At 40.8% G+C, this 21,837-nt stretch overlaps 1 protein-coding gene across 8 annotated transcripts in view; it reads right to left on the minus strand.

Moving 5' to 3' along the window:
* Positions 1–21,837, minus strand: part of LOC107220827 (agrin-like) — a 290,468-nt gene that overhangs the window by 166,568 nt on the left and 102,063 nt on the right. For 5 of the 8 annotated variants that reach the window (XM_046738738.1, XM_046738741.1, XM_046738739.1 and 2 more), the window contains exon 2: positions 11,861–13,349. The exons of the other annotated variants lie outside the window; for them this stretch is intronic. In XM_046738738.1, the coding sequence (XP_046594694.1) occupies positions 11,861–12,986 (1,126 nt within the window). In that variant the 5' untranslated portion in view covers positions 12,987–13,349. The remainder of the gene's footprint in view (positions 1–11,860; positions 13,350–21,837) is intronic. 8 annotated transcript variants of the gene reach the window in all.

A 21,837-nucleotide genomic window follows, 5' to 3' on the forward strand; every position in this document is an offset into this window, starting at 1 on the left:
ACGTTATGACAGTTGAAGCATTTGCAATAATCGTTTGTACATTATTTTTCGATACCAACTATTCTCTCCATGCATGATCCGTTGGGATATTGTTTATATTTTTCAGTTCGCAAAATCGATGCAACTTTTCAATGAAAATAAAAAGTCCATCAAGCGGCGATAATAGAATCGAAAATAAACGCAAAAAGTATAACGAGAACTGTAAAATAATGCGAAGATAAAAAAATACTACGTGTACGATTCGCTCTTATAATGTAGGAGGAGCTTTTCGATTTCGGCAGAGTTATTTTTGAACTGGATTCACTCGCAAGAAAACTCCCTAAAATCCATGAAACATCATGCAATGTCAAATTATTCTCTTTAAAACCGATGAACCAGGTTGTTGCTTTTCTTATCTTGAGAATTTTAGGATGACCTCGGAGAGCGAGAGTGCGGAAATTCCTGAAGCTGGTTCCGTAACGTTCCGAGGTTTCCGATCTCTCGGCACCCGGATGGATGGATCGAGGTCTCCCGGCCAATAAAGGGAATTAGGTGTAATCCATACAGTTTCTATCGGACCGCGAAGAGCGTATATTTATCATCTGGCACTCGGCGCGTCCGTGCAATAAACTTTGTCCGTTCTTTAACCGTGTGGCGAGCCTGTGTCCCGAAACACGTTTCACCGGGTCCCGATAGCCGGCAGGATCATCGTGGAAGGAGGAAGGAGGAAGGGGATGAAGTTGGGGTCAAAAGCGCGAGCCGAACCGAATCGAACCGAATCGGAGCGGCAAAGTTTCCCCAATTTTTCCGACGGCTGGTGCAAAGTTTCCCTGAAATATTACCGGAATCAATCGCAACCTTTCGCCGGTAGTTTCCGCGCACGCAGCCCACCGGAGAAATAATAAATTTGAGCCAACGCAACGCAAGCCTCCGGATTGGGGGCAGTTTTCTCTCCTCTCCTCTTCCTCTCTTATGTTCGGCTCGATCGCTTTTCGCCTGTTCCTGTCCCCGACGTCACCCGGCATTATACAACATAGACCGATATCGGTAACAAATAACCCTCCGGATCGGGAAAAAATTTTATTGTCACGCTGTCAGATGCCGTCTTGTGATCCGTGAAACCTTTCTCACCGTTCAGGAGGTCCGTAATTTGAAAATCAACCATCGATCAATTCATATCTGGCTACAACTCAATTTTTATAATATTTTTTTTTTTTTTTAATTTATAGAACAGAAATTAATGTAATTATCTCCTGGAGTTTTGAAATTCAAAATGGTGAAATATATATACGTATATATATAATATATAGTTGAAAGGTATACTTTTGACAAATTCACTGACGACTAGATTTTTATTTCAATGCAGTTGATTCAATATTGCCATTCGTTTATCGTAACTTCCGTATCGTTGCAATTTTTAAGAATTTAACGCCTTACGATATTCAAACGATGAAACGAAAAAACTGATCTGAGATAAAAATTAAACGCTTGCAGCTCTTACTTTTAACTTTGTCATATATTTTCATTCAGCTTCGATTTTGAGGTAACAAAATGATCTCACTAACCTTTATATAAAAATTCAAATTCGGAGAAATTTGCTTCGAATATTTTCAAATTTCTGATTGATCCGAACAATAAACCCAACATTCATCATCAATTCATATTATCGATACCATTTGTTCGCGGTATGAAAATAAAATACAATCTCATGATATCATAAAAAATCTCCCTGCACTCGTTCAGCAACGTCTGACCAAACGCGGAGTCTCATCACTGCTAAGCAGTATCGCCAGAAACGGAGTGACGAGCAGCGGGAAATTTAAGCATCAAGACGCCGCAGCGGGCTCTGTTCTTATTAGAGGAGGGAATAGAGAAACGGCAGAAGGTGAGAGACGGTTTGACTATTGTCTCTGTGCACGGCTAATTCGAGGATGGCGTCTATGGTATGCACTATACATGATATACAAGCGTGTATAGATATATACGGAGGGCAAAACCGACCTATCCTCAAGTAATTTCGTATTCCGGTGAAACTGCGTTATTAGCCTAGCGTAATAATAATTCATCCGAACCAATTGAAGATGTGGGAGGGGGATGGTGGGGGCATAAAAGGAGAGGGGGTGCCGTTGGCGTTATCGCGCTAATTGTAAGCTCACCGCGCGTTCGTGCAAGGGGTGTTCAAAGGTCGAGAAGCGAAACGGGATGTTCGAAAATCATTGTGTAAACACAGTTTCGCATTCCGAGGACGCAATTGCCTGTGAAATTTTCTCTAATCGTCGTGTAATTATACGTATAATGTATGAATTTTATTAAAGCGTGTACACGCGGCGAAAGTAACGATGGCGTTGAATCGATCACTCGACACGTTGGTTGATAGAAAAAAGTGTCGTGCGGAGTAGATAAAAAAAAAAACAAAAATGCAGCTTTCGAATTACGACTGCTGTTGTATGAGGAAAAAATCCCGTCGACGCAATCCCGTGAAATGAGGAAATCACGCTCGTCACGTTTCATCCTGACGAATAAAAATAACTGGGCAAAAATCTCGGATAGTTCTTAAGTACGCAATAAAGCCCTACGAGGTATAATAGTACATTATGTAACGAGGGAATAATCGACTTTTATACGGTCTCATATTTTTTCGCAAATGTGTTAAGAGGGAATAATATTGCTAGTTTCGTCCCGTTTTTACGTTTCGAAAAATTGAACATCACGGTCGAGTCGGGGATAAGTACACATTACGGGTTTTTCATAACGAAATCAATTTTCATTTTTCCAAAATGTTATCCCTGAAAATTTTGTCTCAGTTGAGAGAAAGATTTTGGGCAAAAACGAGTGTTCCGCGTTACGTGGAAGATCGTTGTCGTTTGATTTCTTTTCCTTTTTTTAAATTTTTTTCGAAGATCGGGTCCAGCCGTCCTGATGAAATACGGCGGGTTGCGGGGTGTGCGAAAGGGTGCAACGATAGAGGCGCGGGGGCGGTGGTGGCTGAGCGTCGGCAAGGCGAAGCCTACAGGATGACTTTGCATGTAAGACACGTCCGCGTCTCTGCCTTTATGAGCGCACCCCGCCTTCAGCCTCCGGAGAAACCGGAGCGGCATGTCCTCGTGTTCAAAGCCCGCAGACTCGCCGGAATCCATTGGGACTAGGGTTACCCCGATCATATTAAACGCTGGATCGCGAATATCCGCCACCCCCGATCACCCGCTGTCTTTGCTTGCGGAAGTGACGCCCGCGGATATTCGCCGAAAGCCAACACAGCATCGTAACCCTCTTCAATTTTCGCGCTCGCAAATTAGAGATCGAGTTGTCAAAGCGGCGGAAATTTCAGGCGCAAGGACGAGAGTATAATTGGCGAAAATTTGAATGACGCGGTCCAGTGCGGTTGAAATAAGCGACGGTTGATTTCTTGGATGAAAAATATCGCGTGATTTTTCATTGTTTAATGCGCAGGGCCCGGATCGATAGAGCTTTGAAAGCTCGATGCCGCATGCATGGATATATGCATACTCGAGAAAAAAAACTTATCTTATACGGAAATGCGATTGGTGGTGGTTTCTTGTTAAAAGTTTGCCCAAAAAATGTGAAAACTTGGACGGAAGCTGTATACAGTTCTGTGGGAAAATTTGTCGGATTAGGGATCAGGGATCAGGGATTAGGGATACCCAAGATCGTATGATTAAACGGGATTCTGCTCGTGGTGCGGAAAGTTCGTTACTGCGTCTTCTTATCTTCACCTAGGATCCAGGGAATCAGGATACGATAGCCGAACTATAACACGTGTAAATGTGAACGATGAAAAATTTTCTCCCGAGCAAAGGGTGGAGAAAATTCCCGAACCCCAAGGGCGGAAACTCATCGAGCTTTTCTTTCCACGAATTTTGAATTATTTCGACTAGCCATTATCGCTTTCGCCTCGGTTATCCGCGTGTCTTTTTCTCCTTTTATAGCGAAGAAACAGCGTCGAAGAGCGAGAGAGTGGCGTAGAATCGAGGGATAAAAAAGCCCCATCGAAAGCTACAGCTAGGGGTGGGTAAGCAGGATTTATCGATGTTAGACTTATTAACTCCGGATTGGAGTTAACATTAATCTTGGGACGAAGCTGCTCGGTGGCGGTGGTTGTAGATTGACATTCTCACTCCCCCATTCTCTTTCCCTCTTTCTCTGCCTCGAGCAAGTAGAATAGCCAGACGGTAGAACGGTAGAAATATCGAATTATCAAAGCTCTTTGACTACAGCTATTCGAAAATTATTGTGCAACAAGGAAGGTGCTTACTAATTTTTAAACACCTATCCTACCTTCGTTATAAAACCATATTCGTTTTGATTCGATCAGGTCTAGTTTTTTTGTCACATTTACTGCCAGAAGAATTGAATGTTTATTGTTCTGACTTACCTTTTTCGATTCAGGGTGTTTTGTTAATTACTATAAATACCATTTAATTATTTAAAATAAATAACACAACAGCCTGAATAAAAAACGCCAAGTCAGAACGATGAACGTTCAATTTTACTGGCAGTAGCTGTAACACAAAAACTAGACCTGATCGAAACAAAATGAATATGGCTTTACAATGAGAGTAGACGAGTGTTTTAAAATTAGTAAGCACCTTTGTTGTTACAAAATTTTGTTGACCACTGTACTGTAACACTATAATATATATCATATATAACCTCGGTTTTGTTCATAAGAACTATAGTTTTCAAAATACTAAAAAAATGATATTACAATAAAACCATTCGTACCTAAAATATTCTAATATTAATTCCATTGCACTGAGCCTTGTTCCTAGCATAATAAGTTAAAATTTTTCATCTTATGCCCCAAAAAATGAATATTTGACGGGAAGTGTAATTTGACCGTTTTATCGTTTGGCTATATTCCACTACCTTTTAACACCCACTGGAATTCGGCATTCCGGCAAGAAAACGCGAGGCGTCGACTGTCGAACATTCTCAAGCGATTGCGTCGGTATATCGCTGAAAGTAATACCTTGTACAGGGATTTTACGATCGCGGTGAAATCGCCCACTCGAAACTAATACTCTGCACGGCCTAAGTAGGCCGCAGATTCTCAGTTGATGCTATGTAAAGACATAATACGTTTCGCTACCAGCCGTTGTAACCACCCGCTTAACCGACTCTGCATGTGTCTGGTTGCAGTATGTGAGCGTGGCTCCATGTGTTTATACACCCGCATACATATACATGTATATTTATACATACACATGTGCATACATATACCATAGATATATGTGCGTACGCATGGGTTTATACCCATGGCTTATTGTAGCGAACGAGTAACGGCATCGCCGGCCCTCGAGGCATTTCAGTTTCGGTTTGGGAACGATAAACCCGTCACGTAGACACCATAAACAACCATGGGCTGTGCGACGTCCCGGTGCCGAGTCTCCCTTGCGTCGTTTTAGCCGTCGCGATTTATTTCCTCCGTCACCTTTTCTCTCTAGCGAAGTTGGAGATTTTTTATTTTTTAATTTTTGTTTGTCTTTTTTTTTTTCTTTTTTTTTTTTCTTTGGGTAGGGATGCCAATTTGGATATCGGCGAACGACTCTGATATTTTCCCCTGGCATTGGATAATAAAACGGACCACGCTACGAATATATTTTATACGTACCAAATTGCGTTTTCATTTTTCACCTACTCGGAACGCGCGGATTACGTCTGTTGAAAAATCGAACCCATATTTCAGTGAACGATAAAGTAAATTTTATTGTGCTTTAGGGAAGGAGCCTGAACTCTTTCGGATATCTGGACAACAATATTGTCGAATTCGGTAATCTAAGAAAAAAACGAATTTAACTTCGACCCATAGATATATATATATATATGTGTATTCGTATGTATAAGCAAGTAACGAACACGATGATGGGAACAACAACGGCATGAGCAAAGGTCATGTATATGCATAATAATAATAATCACTTTATGGGGGTAGTTTCCGGTGTCCGGCTGAATAATCGATCGAAATTTACAGATTGTTCGTACAACAGCCATTTGGAAGGGTGATGGGCGCCTAGGCGTCGGGTTGATGCGAAATCGAATTTCTGGAAATCCAGATGCAAAATTCTGTCGCTGCTAGATCAGGGTGGAAATTCCTGTGCCGTTAAGCCCGGTGACGTGAAGAGAAGCCAGAGCTAGCCAGGATACGGTAAATGTATTGTCGACGGACAATGCCGGGGCTGATTGCGGGCGGTCAGGCGAAAACTTGACCCGAAAATAAACTGAATCGGTCAAATGCTGTCCACCCTCGGCAAATGCAGCCACTCGGAATGCTCAACAGGGTTCCGAGGTTCCAGCCCCTCGCCTCGCGGTCGGTTGGTGTGTGTGTGTGTGTGTGTGTGTGTGTGTGTATATATATATATACATCCATGCATACTCACTCCGCACCCTCTGTATATTCCACCATTGTTGAATCAAGTGCTCCACTCTATATCGCTACTGAAATATCTGCATGTATTTCTCTGCAGCCCATTCCGCTGCTCGCTCAACCACCGCCTGGCCTGACTGTCTAGTGACTACCGAATGCTGCAGTTTGCGGCCTGCGGCCTTCGAGTGCCGCGCGATCGACGCGTTTTAGACGTTTCAACCTCGTTCCGAACGTTTTTTATACCCCCGTTCCAATATTCATCATCCTCAGGATATCTGGTTCGAATTACATGCGAACCCAACCGACTTCTGACCTACACCATTTCTCATTTTGTACAACATTTGTTCCGAAATTTTTCCAATTCTGTGACAATACCCTGATATTTTTCAGATTTCTTATTCAACTGATCAATTATTTATAAATATTTTAAGTGATTTTGAAAAGGACCTTCTTTAGAATCCTCAAATAATTGACAGATGCTGTATTTTCTATTTCAAACATTTCGAGACCGGGCTCATGTTAAGCCGATTTTTTTCTATTTTTTATTTTTTTTTTTTTTCCAACACTTTAAATTTTTTGAGCCGACTAAAACATTGTTTTACTGGTCAGAAAACTCCCGGAAAATTCTCGTACTTTCTATTTTTCAATTAAATCATATTTAGACCAGTTTCATTACTCAGCGATTTGTGTCTATTTTTTTCTTTTTGCACATTCAACTCTTTTATCAAATTCATAATGAAACCAGTCTAGATATTTTCTAAGTGAAATATTGAAGTTTTAAGAATTTTTCGGGAATTTTCAGACCGCTCAAACAATGTCTTAGTTATTTAGTTATGTAAATAGTACACACTGTACAGTAAAATTTCAATTTTTCTTCTTTTCCGTTCCGTCAGAATCGTAGTGTCGATTTTTCGAATAATCGAAATCGTGCCATTCTTCTTCGAATTTCCAATGCTTCTCCTGGACGTGAAAAAATATCAAGGCCCGAGATTTTCGTGTACGAAACAAGAGACACTCATGAGTCGGGAAAAATTACAATTTTAATGGCTAACGTCGAGAATCCGTGTAAAATTTGCTTTGCAGTGTAAAAAGTCTTTTGTTTTATCGCGTGGACTTTATTTTTCTCTCAATTTGATATTTTTTTTTTTTCAGTAATTTCGACATTTATTGCATCATAATAATTTAATAGTTTTTTTTCAAACTGGTCAACAGACGGGTTCTCGACGAAAAAAACCAATAAATACACATCGGCTATCATGCTCGTTTTTACTAAAATCATCGTCACAATTGAGCTGTTTTAAATACGTTAATAAATTCACTTTACGCAACGTTTAATTATTGTTATTGTAATTTTTTCCAGCGATTCCTACGTCAAACGTAGCTACCGTGCAAAGTTAAAAGACTTCCTAACGCGAATTATTGGCTTTTGAATTAAGCTTTACGGGCCGGAAAACATCGTTTCTCATCAAACTTCCATCGACGCAGTCACGTGCCCAAAACGTCGGAGGGTATTCGTTGGAACGGGTGAAAAATAGAGACGGTGGGACGAAAAATAGCTACGGATCGTAATAGGAGCAATGAGAGAAAGTGGTGGTACGGAATAACAATACGATTCAACGTCAAAGAAAGGGTAATAATGCAGGAGAAGAAGAAAAGTGCCGGGGGAAGTGGAAAAACAGAGAGAAAAATAAGAGAAAAAAAAAATAAATAAATAAAAAAATAAAAACAAAGTTCGAATTTCAAATCAGGACTGGAGGCATTCATCAAAATTCAGTCTCTTTGTATTTATGTACGTGGTTTATACCTGAGCGCCACCCGTCGGGGATCTTGAAATCAGACACTTTGTATTCTTTGGGACTCTGGTAGACTAACAAGGCCACGACGCTTCTAAATCTCCTGTTCCTTTCTCGTAAGCGATAAAATGAAGAAGAAGTACGGACAGTATTTTCGTTCCTTCGTCCTAGGCCCCCTTTTCCTTTTCATCTTATTCTCTTCCTCGTTCATCTCCCGGCCCTGCGCGTACGTATAAGGTACAGGATCGTAAGGGATGCAGGGCCACGCGAATCGCGACCCGTGTAAGAAAAAAGCTTCGAGAGTGAGCGAGCGAGTGAATGAGTGAGTGCGTGTCACGTGCCAAGCATTTGTATTCGGATACCGAGTGTGCCTTACGATCGTTCGCCTATTCTTTTCTTATTATTATCCTCCGCTCCAACGAAATGCACGAGATGAAATTGATCCCGAGATGAGGATTTTATCCGCGCAATAAAAATTCCGTACATGCGACGCGATATTATAAAGTAGATATCTGATACTCACTGTAACGCGCTCTTATAAATCATGACAATTTCCCCGATTAGTAAGCCCGCCGTTTCGGGCTTTCCCGTAACACGCTGACTTAGCATATTCGGATCGCACGTCTTCTTTCACTTCGGCGTAATACTTTCATCCTGTACGCAATACACTTTTCATCATGCGAATCTGTTTCCAAGACAAACGGGACGATTGAATCGTTCAAAATTCAGCCGCCGCGCCGGTAAAAATTTTTACGTGCCACCCGACTTCCAGGCTGCCTCATAGTTTTTGCCACTCGAATAAGGCGGAAAATTACGTGAACGCGTCTTTTAACATGCGTCAGACGCTACGTTCGAGGGGAAAAGTAAAGTAAAGTAAAGTAAAGTAAAGTAAAGTAAAGTAAAGAATCGCGACGTCCAAGTTCGAAAGAAAATTTTCAGACTTATGGGAAATTCGTTATCTTTGAAACGCCCCCTTTCGAAATGTTTCCGCGGAAAAATGTAGAAAAATTTATGGAAAAAGTTACACGAACTTTTATTATTATTATTATTATTATTATTATTATTATCATCATCGTCATAGTCATCATCATCATTATTACTATTATTATACCCTGCACGTGTGCGACAACTTTTACAGTAAGTTATTCTTTATCCCAGGATAATATAGGGCGAAAATAAAGTTTCGTTGAATATACGAATTTTTTGGTCGAAAATTCATTACTCTACGTTGACAAAATTTTAAAAACATTGGGTTGTAATTATTTTTCTTTGAAAAAAAAAAAAAATCAAATAAAACAAGTGACGTTACCGTTATTGATGTAAAAAATTTTCACCGAAATCGAGAAAATCTGAATGAACCGTTTGGCTTGCGAATAGGAGACGTTCTCTCGCTTCTACAAAGGCAGACACAAGACAAACAATGCTAAGAACATCAAGGTTTCAACGTTTGACCAAGAAGTTCCCTTGGGATCTCAAAGGGTCAAGGCTTACGCAATCCCTCGGGCGGTTGGAATCTCCACGTTTTCTTACTTTCATTTTTCAGGTCATGAAAATGCGATGAATTTATTTAGGTCGGTACTCGGGTGTTCGGAGGTGAAATTCGAGTAGGTACCTGTAGGATGGATGGAAATTTATCTCCAGGATAAACAATACCTCCTCCTTTTTCTTCTGCTTTTTTCTTAGTTGTTACAAAGATATTATAATACGCGTTTTCAGAACGCGAAGCGAGAATATAATAGCGAGTATGTATATAGGAATTACAGTGTTGAAGGGACGGTTGCACGATGTTAAACTTATACATCGGGGTGTTTCAAATAAAATAAAATATCGGTCTTCTTACGAGCAGACGAAGAAAAAGCCTGCTTCTAGTCTAAAACGAAGCCTCGAAAAGACTGGGCACTGTAGCTCAACTTTAAGGCCGATCCGTTTTGATTTTTGTAGGAAAAGAATCGAGAAGTCATTTTTAGAACACGTTCAGCATGAATTGTTTGTTTTTTTTTTTTTTTTTTTTTTTGTTCGGCTATAAACTATCTTCTTGACATCCACCACGAGAAAATACTCGTTTGGTATGATCGTTGAAAATTAATTTGCATAATTTTTCAATGGCTATTGAAAATAACGACTTATGTACATATGTCGAAGATTATTGTTTATTCCCGATTCAATTGTAATGTCAACTTTTTCGATCTGAAATGCGGGATAAAAGTAACATATTTTGAACTCTCAACTTTTACCGGAAAAATATATGTCACTTTTGTCCCTATTTTCAGGTCGAAAAAGTTACCACCACGGTTGAGTCGGGAATAAACAATAATCTTGCAATTAAACAATTGTAAGTCATTATTTCCAATAAACATCGTAAACAACAAGTGAAAATTAATTTTCGACTATCATACCACACGAGTATTTTCTCGTAGTGGATGTCAAAAAGATAGTTTATGGCGAGAAAAAAACAAAAAAAAAATCGTGCTAAATGTGTGCTAAAATCGACTTCTCAATTTTTCAATTCGAAAAATCAAAACGGCTCAGCCTAACGCTTGAGATATAGTGCCCGGCACTTTCAAGGCTTCGTTTTAGACTAGGAGCAAACATTTTCGTCACCTGCTTGTAGGAAAATTAAAAAAAATTTCATTTCAAAACACCCTAATATATATATATATATATATATATATATATATATATGTATATGTATGATATAAAGGATGACCGATATCTGTATTTAATTGCGACTTCTGACAGTGCGGGACACGCATAAATATCGAGGCACGAGAGTTAGACTATTAGCGATCCGGTACCGGGAAGCCATAACCGCGCCGCAGGACTGCCATTAATTATTTTAGGGTCTAACCGTAGCGGACAGCTAACCGTCCCGAATCGCGATCAGTGCTCGGGGAAAACACGTAGGGAAGATACGTTAGCGATGATATAACTTTACCCCGCGGTTTTATACGCAGGATTGACAGTCTTGGCACGTAGGCGTAAACCCGGTATACGTGTATACATATTACATGTGCACCCATGTGCGCACGCACACACGGGGAAAAATTCTGGCGGAGGAATCTCAATGCGTAGAAAAAGAATGGAACAAGAGTGAAGAATAAGAGAAAAGAAACGCGGAGCAAAAACAGGAACGAATAAAAACAAAAGATATTGCCGCTGGCACTCTTGCCGCAGTTTCAAAGCCGCGAGTTGTCTAAATACTTATTTCGATCATTTTTTCTCACACCTTGTGAACGTTCGCCAATTTTCAAAAAACGGTGAGAACGTAATCGCGTCATTACAGCTTTTGTTTCTGTAATGATCTTGGAATCTTCTTAGGGCCTAGATTATTTAGTAGAAAAAGAGTGATGAAAATCGGAACTTTTTGTACCCGAAAAATCGCAGAGATACCAAAGCGGTTAAGACGCGCTGTTCAGAATTTTCGCTAAAAATTTTCACCGATCTTAGTGTTAATTATACACTCGTGTAACTCGATGTAACGACTTTGTATCGACGTAATTTTGGGAAAGAAAATTATCGAGAGAGAACAAAGCTTACCAGAGTTAACGCGGTAAAAATGAAAAGGCTTTTAAGCTCGTGCAAACAGCTATACAGCAATAATTCAAAGTACCACGTGCTTCGAGAGATTTACATCTCAAACAGTATCGACGTCAATTACAACAGCAAATACACAAGACAGACCGTACACGTAGGTATTACTCACAGTTAAAGTAGAGTAGAATTCCAGCAACGAGGACGAAAACGACTACGAGAAGAACGAGTAGAAGCAGAAGAATGGTTGGCCTGCACCAGGGACTCTGTCGAGCCTCGGTTTGTCCGCCCTTGGGCGTCCTCTTCTGCTCAACGACGCTCGACTCGCCGCTGACGTTGACAACGACACCCTTGTACGTGTACTGGGGCAATTTCTTATCGGCAAGAAACCCGTGATCGTCTTCGGGGTCCGAGTAGACCCCGTATGCCTCGAAGTTGCTCTTCCTATACCCGTTCGCCTTCTCCAAATTGGCCTGATCGGGGTCCCGATGTCCGGTCCTCGCGTCCCTGCCGCTTCCCTCCCCAATTTTGAGGGTCTGTTCGTACCCCTTGGGCCCCTCGAACCTCTGGGTGTAGCTCTGCGGCGCTATGTCGTATTTCGGATCGTAGGCCGCGGCCTGAAACCCGGCCTTCTCGGCCAGGTCGTACCCCTTGGGTCCCGTCTCGTACCGAGGAAGGGTCCCGTAGGCCTTGTTGCCGGGGTGAAACTTGGGGTCGTACTTCCTGGGATCGACGTCCCCGCCGGTCGTTCCGAGCTCGTAGGACGAGTCGTGGGTCCGGATACCGGACTCGTAACCCTTCGAGGTCACCGGGCCCCGTTCCTTTTTCTCGAGCTTGAGCGTCTCCTCGGCGTACCGAGCCTCGTACTCGAACTCGGGTTCCCCGATCTCCCGCGAGTACCGCCGTCCTTGCAGGTACTTCGCCTCGTAGGGGGCGTCTAGGTCCGATTCCTGATAGGCCCGTCTATCGTACCGGGGCCCGTTCTCGTCTCGCTCGAGGGCCGCCGACTTCCGGTCCAGGGTCCTGCACCCGTAGGCTCCGGAAGCCTCCCCCTCGTACTCGAAGTAACGAGATGACCGCCTCTCGCTTCCATAGTCCATCGAGCCCTCGACAACGTTCGGCAATTTGCTGTTCAAGTTTTCTCCGTTACCTAGACCTCCTCCTCCGTTCACGTGGCTGCTGCCACCGCAACTCTCGGCATGCTCGACGAGGTTCGGTAATCTCGACAAGGGGTTGTTGCTACCACCGCCCGGCGTGTTTTCGGTTAGGTCCAATTTCAGTCCGTTGTTTCGTCTCATTTTTATTAACGATTTGCATCGTTGCTGATCACTGCTTTACCTTTTTTCCTCATTAATTGCAGTTCTTCGATGCAGTTTTTACGTTTCCTCTTCTTACCCTTCTTCTTATATCTCCGATGCGGCGGTTTTCATCGCCGTTGGCTCTCTTCTTTCGGTGTACAGTCTCGCAATGACGAGACCGACGTATGCGGGCGCCCTTTGTACACTCACGAATTACAAACTGCCAGCCCGCACCTTGGGGTTGGTTGTTTGGTTGGTTGGTTAGTTGTTAGTTGTTAGTCGTTAGCTTGTGCAGGTTAGCGGCGCGAGCTTCGTGCAGGTTTAGTTTGTTAGAAGGGCGCAATTAGCGCGGGCAAGACCAGTCTGAAAAAAAGAAACAGAGAAAAACTCCGTTAAGTACAATAATATGTCTTATGTACCTCACGTGCTTGTGAGAAGACACATTTCCAAATTTCACCTTACGCGATTCGTCCGCAATTTATGCTTAAATTGATATCTGGATTCACAATCGCAAAAAGGGTAGCGAATTTTTTTTTTTTTTTTTCAACCGTAAATATACCAAAAGCAATGAATTCGAAGTCATTGTATATGCCTGTGTAATCGTACTGATATTTCCTCCTTTCTTTCCACAATTCTATTCAGTAATGAGAGATTGCGGCAATCGGAGCAACCGCAATATTGACCAGCGTTGTATCATGTGTGACGAAGGTGGACACCGGGAAAAGGAAAAAGTTTTCGCATATCTTCGATATAACCGACATTAATCACAATACTCATAAAAAAAGGGACACGCAGTAGACCAGAGTATTTCATCTAGTCAGAAACATCGAATCAAATGGACCACACGTCTCACACGAGGATCATGGGATTCCAAATACTGACTGTGAAATCCATCCACATCTTATCGATCTTCAACACCACCGACTTTGATTCATCCATCTTGGAACGCTGATGGCGCATATCGTATCCATGGTTGGGTTATTATATTTTCGAATTATCGACAAATAAATATTGTTTTAACTTTCAACTATAAATTCATTTCTCAATTCTCAGCGTATCTTAACAATAACTTGATGAGAAGAGGAAGTGACCAGCGTTTTTTTATATCGCATAACGGCGTATTTTGAAGTGTTTTTCATGATCGTTGAATGGATGAATGAGCTATGTTCCTTTTCCGTTATTGTACCATAGCTGAATAAAGTTCACAATTTATATTATTAATAGCTCTCGTGAATTAAGGACAAGTCATTTGACATTACCGTGTTTTCTCCACTTGTTTTATTTGAGTATATATCGTGGTAAATTTAGTCAAGTAATCGAGAATTGATACATTCTAATAATAGTAAAATTCTACCTCGGATACGAGGTGAAAAGGCATATCGGATGGCGATTTTCCTCTCGTCTTCAGCCCGATTACATCCGCGACACGCGATCCGGCAGTATAATGATATTCGAATATCCTAGCCGCTTGAATTGGGATTGGAATCAATTACCCTTCGTGCACCATTGAAGCGGGCTTTGGGCTAAATCTTCATCGGGATGGGTATTATTTAACAAACATAACAACTCCTAGGTCCGCATGTGTGTAACACAGCTCCTCGCGAACAACGGAGGTAATTATTCTCGGCTTCTATTCACCTTCGACGTGTAGCAGGATCTCCAATCCCTCGGGTTCCACGGGGTTAACCCGATCCAGATACTTAATTACCATTAATATAAACGGAGTTTGTGGATGGCTAGCGGGAATTCGCCGATCGAAACCATCGGGGCCAAATCCTCTTCGCGTTTCGTCCTCGAGGTAACAATTATCGGAATTACATTAAAAGGAGAGGAAATGGAAATCGAGCATGGAGTTACGATCGAAACTGAGTTTTACAAGTAAAATATTGTACGTTGTAAGTATTGCTGTGAAATTACAAAAATCAAAAACGAACAGGTCCGAACGGGATGCAGTAAATGTCTATACGTTCGTGGCTTGTAAAATTTTCAACGGGCTAACCAAAGTAATAAATTTAACACCCAAAGGCGGGGAGTTCGAAGGAGAAGGTTGTTCTGCATGCAAATATCATTAGTTCCGGGGTGTAACTTCATTTGCGTATATTAAAGGGGTGGATAGCGCGCTTTATGCAAACCAGGCTGCGGAAGAGGAGAGTAGAAAAAGAGGGAAGAGAGAGAGAGAGAGAGAGAATGAAAAAATAACAAGAGTTGAAATATGAATAGCGAGAAGTTGGCGTTAATTATAATCGGATCGAATAATGACGGATGCGTGACGAAGGATTTTGCAATGAGGAAAAATCGGGGAATTACTGAGAAATAAATAGAAAGCAAACGCACGAAATCGGTAATGATCGTTATATTCCAAGACTAAACGGTCGGGGAATGAGATGACTGGTGAGATATTGTGAAAAAGAAAAACAAAAAACAAGAGAAACACAAAAAGAAAAAAAAAAAAAAAAAAGAATCGAAGCCTAAAGAAAAATAATCGGCGAAAAGAACCGACGGAAGAAAATCCACAATAAGATACGCTCTCGAATGTACGCGCCATTGAACTTTACTCGTTTTACGACTTCACGCCTGAACGAGTTACGGCAAAGCGTACCTACTGCTTCCTGAAAAATCTGCACTTTACATTTTTACGGAAAATTATGGCGAGTAAGAAGAAGAAGAAGAAAAAGAAGAAGAAGAAGAAGAACGAGAAGAAGAAGGAGAAATATAAAAATAAAATGAATTTTCAAGAGATGGAAAATGCTGCTTTAATGCTTCGTTGTTAAATGTTTCTTTTTTTTTTTTTCTTCTCATTCTGTGGTTCGTCAGTTATAAAAAAAATCAATAAAAATAACAGTGATAATAAAACTACGATGCAGTCGTTTCCCGATTTTAAATAGCAAATTATTAGCGTCGTGGGTTTCTTATCGCGTATGCGAAACGCGGATGTTGTTATCGGGAACATTAATAAATGTATAACCCATTCGTTTATTAACGTTTTGAGCTCCGATACAGTCGAAGATGAAACAAACTCCGTTATATCCAAGGAATTGGTATCGCCCAACTATTTCATTTAATGAACCGTCGTCGAAACTTTCGAAGGTATTTGAGGGGTTTGCGGATGGTACTATATTAAGGGAGGGGGGGAGGAGGGTCTGAATTTCTGACCCCCTCGATCCCCGGCTGAACTGAGATCCTTATGTACGTAGGTACGTCTGATATCCGTGTACGTAGTTATGTACTCGGGTTATGTATAAACTCGAACGATCTACTTTGTCCGAGATGATTCGCCGAGAAATTTCTGCAGCAACACCGCACACCGCTATTAATTTCTCGTTCTAATTAATATTACATACCCGTATAAATCCTCGTACAGTGATATGTATACATACACATTATGCATGTATTATATACTCGTATACATATACTCTGCAGAACAGGAATGACGGACCATTTCAAGTTATCTGCTTGCTATACTGCCGCTCACCCCGAGGGAAGAAAAGTTTATTTTCTCCTTATTCCGCTTCTCCTACGTTACTACCTTCCTTTGCTTTCTGTTTTTTTTTTTTTTTTTCTATTTATTTGTTTATTTCTTTTTTTTTTTCTTATCAGATTTTTTTTTCCGCTGTTTCTTCCCTCTTTCAATTTCTTACCCCGGATTACGGTCCTCGTTTTTCTTTTAGATCAAGTATATATCGTACCGTACAGCGAAGAAGTTTTGATTTAATGATAAAGTACGCGTTGTAGTTATATAATATATATACAAGGTAGAAAAGGTCTGAGGTACTTTGGTCGAGGAAAATGCACAAGTATATAAACTGCCGCAGCTTCACCGGACATTGTTTTTAGTATTGAATTTTTCACCACTAAAATTGAAAATGTCGCAGCGTAAAGAATACAGAGTATGAAACAGAGTAGGAATAAAAATTGTAATTGTTAAGAATTTTAACAAACTCTGCGATATAATAATGCATCGTGTGTTGCATATCAAGATTTTGGAATCAGATGCATCTTTACAGATACGGATGGGAGTAAAGGTAGAGAAAAACAAACCGCACATCTCGATAAAAATTTCATAGCATCAAGTTTTCTCAGTTTTATATTGTCTCGTTCTCTTTGTCCTTCTCGCCAGTATTTATATTCCCATTTGAACCCGTTTATTTGACGATTTGGCCCGTGGCGAAGCACCGCGACGACGAGCGTTTATATCTCTGCACCCGCAAGCTCAGTTGCATAAAAAGTTTTGAATTATTTATGTTTTTTCCAGAGCGCGTGGAAGCGCCACGGTGCGGCGGTATGCAAATGCATCGGGTTGCGATATTTTTTTTTTTTTTGTTTTTTCTTCGGTTTTTCCACCTTTTATCCGCCGCACCCCGCGGCCCTTCCATTTTTTACCGCACCTTTGAATGGCAAATGCAAACGTCCAACGTCATCTCTATACGCGCCGCTTTTCCCAGCTTTTCCCGCACTCTTCAACACCGTTGTTTGCAATCATGGGGAAACTGCATACATGTATACATTATACGCACATTATTCCGCAGCGAGGAATTTACAAACGGGGAAACGGATCGCGGGAAAAATCATTATCTCGCCTGCATCCGGTTTATACGCGTTGCCGGTGCAAACCGATGGTTGGAATACATCGACCCTCGAGCCGTAAAGGGAGCTCGAATCGCTGCTTTTAACTCCCGTGAATCACGACCCGCCAAGGGATGGAGCGATATATTGAAGGGGATGGCTGGCAGGAGTCTGCATTAGACTGATTGTCAGCGACGCGGTAACGAACCTCAGTCAATTCACTTTACAGCTTCGCTGCAAATCTCGTCGTGGGAATCTCGCGTTTGCCACGCTCTACGTGAAATGTTTTATTACGCGTGCTGGAGCGAAAGAATCGCGAGCATTTTCAATGATTTACCTATGTACGTATGTACACTGAAGGAAATTTTTAGTTCCGGTTACCGCTCATTCCTTAACTATTTTCAATTTTTTACCACAATCGAAAAATATAGTTCTAGGTGTAAAATGAAAATTAGTTTTCTAGCTGTTACCGGAAAGTCTAGTTTCCGTTACCGTTCTTTCTCATTACGATCACTGTTGCTATATTTTCTTGCAACTGTTGCGAAAATTTGTTTTTTTTTCAACGATACCTGTTTTACTGAATTCTTCTAGTTACTGTAATAAATTAAATTTTTCTCAGTGAGACGTACAGAAAAATGATTGTTTGAATTCACAAAATATGGCGAAAGAAATGTCATTTGATTCAACAAAAAAGGCGGTCAGAACAACACGTTGTATTATAAATTTTTTTTTTTTTTTCTTCTATTTTTGTTCAGAAAATGCGGACAGAATTGCCGTGATTAACGACGGTGATTTTTGAATGTTCGTTCCCGCCGCTCAAAAATTATTACATCCATTATCTACTCTTGAGATTTCGTATTTTCTCACCATTTGTCAAAGTTAACTCGCCGTAAAAGTTAATTCCCTTGAGAGGTATAATCCACGCGTCTGCGCATCAGTGTCGAAATGATGCCGGAAAAGAAAGAGGATAAAAAAAAAACGTGCACACATATATAGATAAACTGATCGAGCAACCTCTCTTTCTGCACAAATTTTGCCGAAAGAACACGGAGAGGATCAATCTCTGCCAGGCTGAAAGTAACAGGTTTAAAACGAGCTTTACATAATACAGCAAGCCAGAAGAAGGAGCAGCAGAGAAACTTGTCATCCTTTTTCATCCCCGGATCTGCATCTCGGTCCCAAATATTTCGTAAAATAAATTTTAGCTCGTTTGATTTTTTTTCTTTTTTTTTTCTTTTTTCGAAATGCAGTCGTTTTCCATTTAGATACTCGAAACGTAGCAAGTTTAAAGTAAATAAAAATCTAAAATACAGAATCGTCAGATTTACTCTCTGCGGCTGTTTTGTACAATTTTGAGTTTTCTACCGCGGATCACTTTTTTTTTTTCAAAAATATCTCCCGATTTTAAACCTCTGGTTTTTGGCTCGTTAAAAATTCGACATTTCGACCCCGCTGTTATTGTCCCGGGCGTAAAAGAGAAGAACTTTCATGCCGTTGACGAAACGTTGTAAAATCTCTGAGAGCAGGATTCGGGGCGAGAAAGGATCATGCGCCCCGAATAGTTAGTCGCACCCTGCGGATATGGCGCTTCTGTGTCCAGCGTCGCCCCCATGACACCCAAGGGTGTGATTCGACTCGACGTAGGTCCCGAAAACTTTTCAAGGCTCCGTCACGCCGCCCCCTCTCTTCTAATAAACCCAAAAACACGGACGATACCAAGCTGCAGTTTCACCCTCGCCTCTGCCCCCCCCCTCCCTCCCTCCCTTTTCGTCGGTCCTAAGGGGAAATTATTTGCCAGCCGGGAAACGTTAAGGGGTTTCTAATGTCGGGGCGGGACGCAGCGGAGACACCCGTGTGATATGCCTCCTTGTATAAAAACGAATCCTCGCATCCTCCCGCTCCTCACCCACGTGATTACATAAATTTTTCGGCTCCCTATTTACGCCACGTGGTTAACTACGCAATTATCGTTCGCCATTTTTCCTCTTTCAAGTTTCACGTTTGAGGAAAATTCATGCAGGAACACATCCTGGCTCCTTAAGGGGTTTTCAAGGGTCAAAAAAAGAGGCCAACATAATTTCTCCTCATTGAACGAAGGATTTTTTTTTTTTCTTTGATCACTATTTTATATACATTTTACCGAAAACTTTACTTTTTTGCATACAGATTTACCAGAAATTCCAATTTCAATTTTTTTTTTCCAATCCTTCGTTCAATCACGACCCATACTCACGTACCAACAAAAAGTATTCAGTTTTTTTATTTCAGATGAAGCTATCGTGAGTTATTCTGACCACTGCGAGGATATCTGTTTTTCCAAAAATTTTCAAAATTTTTAGACAACTATTACCTAAAATATTGTTCAAGTATTTTCTTTTACATACATATATGAAGTTTGAATAAAATAATATTTTTATTACGTATATAACAAAAAAAAAACAACTAGAGAAAATGTGGTTTTTGTTTTTGGCCCTTCAACATGAAATTAAGGATGATCTGGATGAAACATTTTATAAATTTCGTCGCAAAATTGAGATCGTGAGGTGATCTCGCAGGAATTCGGAAAGATAAAATTTTGGAACCTTTCTTTTCTTGGACCTAAATTTTTAGACCAACATTTTTAAGAATCAGTATTTCGTAAAAAATTTGTCAACCTGACGATACGAGAAAGTTGTAATATTTTCGACTGGACCAAAAATCCATGCAAATGTTCTGGACATATTTTTCGGCTTTATTTAACATTTTTTCACTCGACTATAAAGCTTATTATACGTTTCAACAGCTAACGTATATCTACCTACTGCGCGGTCTACCTGATATTTAAGCAAACTTCAGACGCTGGACATATTTCCAAATATCCAAGTCCACGTGTATCATCGATGCGAAAAAAGGCATAGCAGTCAGATTCGACATGAAATTCCGAACAAAAACATCCCGAGAGTCTTTGGTTCCATGTTATTTCTTTACTTACATGTGAAATCAGAACTTTTTGGTATGAGTGTATTCACAACTGCATCTCGAATTGGGCTGTTACGCCTTTTATCGCATTCACAATCTGTGGACTTAGATATTTGTAAATATATATACCAGTATACGACGATATCGAGTAAAGCATGCCCTTAACGCGTTTCCACGCTAAATTTAACGTTTAACCGCCCACAGATCGTTCAGGGTGAAATTGACTGAACATCAGCATCGTTTGTGCGAAAGCACGTGAGCCATATGCGGGCAAGAGACTCTCTTTCTCTCTCATTTTGTGCGCCTGTGTGCGTCCATTAATCGCAGCGATTATATCAGCCCTCGTCGCTTTCTTTCGCCCTAACGTTCATAAGCATACCATGACACACATCGATGACGAAGAAAAATAAAAGGAAGGAAGAGAAAGCCAAATTTTTAGTTCCGATTACCGCTCAGTCATTAACCATTTTCATTTTTTACCACAATCGAAAAATATAGTTCTAGGTAGAAAATGAAAATTAGTTTTCCAGCTGTTACCGGAAAGTCTAGCATCCGTTACTATTCTTTCTCATTACGATCGCTGTTGCTATATTTTCTTGCAACTGTTGCAAAAATTTGACGCTCGTGCTACGATAAATTGACGTTAAAGCCTCGTTTAACTAAAAAAGTAGAGTAAACCTCGGAAACTGATTTTGCGTTGCAATAACCAAAAAAGGATCGACGATAGCGCAAAATGTTTAGGCGTACCTCGTTTTTCCTAATTCCAACAATATTCAAACAGCTACCTCACCGATACCTGTTTTACTGAATTTTTCTAGTTACTGTGACAAATGAAATTTTTCTCAGAGTATCTCACACGTATCATATCCAAAAAACGTGAGTGCAACCGAGCTTTATTCGTCTGATCGGAGTAGAAATTTTTCCATTCAATGCCTGCTGTTATACGTGTATAATTGTTAAACTGGCGACGTGGTTTCTTCCTCAAAAACTTGGAGGCGTGTGAGCGCTTTCACAGCATCAAAGAGCAGGGAAACAATGGTTACGCCCTTTCTTCGTAGCGGTTCTAACCGAATCATTTGTAACAAAGCTGTACGGCAAGTTGAAAGGGGAAGGATTGTGCAAATTGATTAACAAGACGATACGAAAATCACGCTAGGAATGCGATACGTTTTTCGCATGGCTTGTAATAAAACGCGTGCATGCCTTTCGCTACTGCGTCGTCAGTGCCTGCCCGGGAATTGTTTTCTTTCCTCGTTTGTTATTTCTTATTCGTTTCCCCGTTTTTTAATTATTTTTTTTTATTTTCTGCGTTTTCCGAGCCTTGTTTTCG

The sequence above is a fragment of the Neodiprion lecontei genome, chromosome 4, assembly GCF_021901455.1.
Source record: "Neodiprion lecontei isolate iyNeoLeco1 chromosome 4, iyNeoLeco1.1, whole genome shotgun sequence".
Classification (NCBI taxonomy): Eukaryota; Metazoa; Arthropoda; class Insecta; order Hymenoptera; family Diprionidae; genus Neodiprion; species Neodiprion lecontei.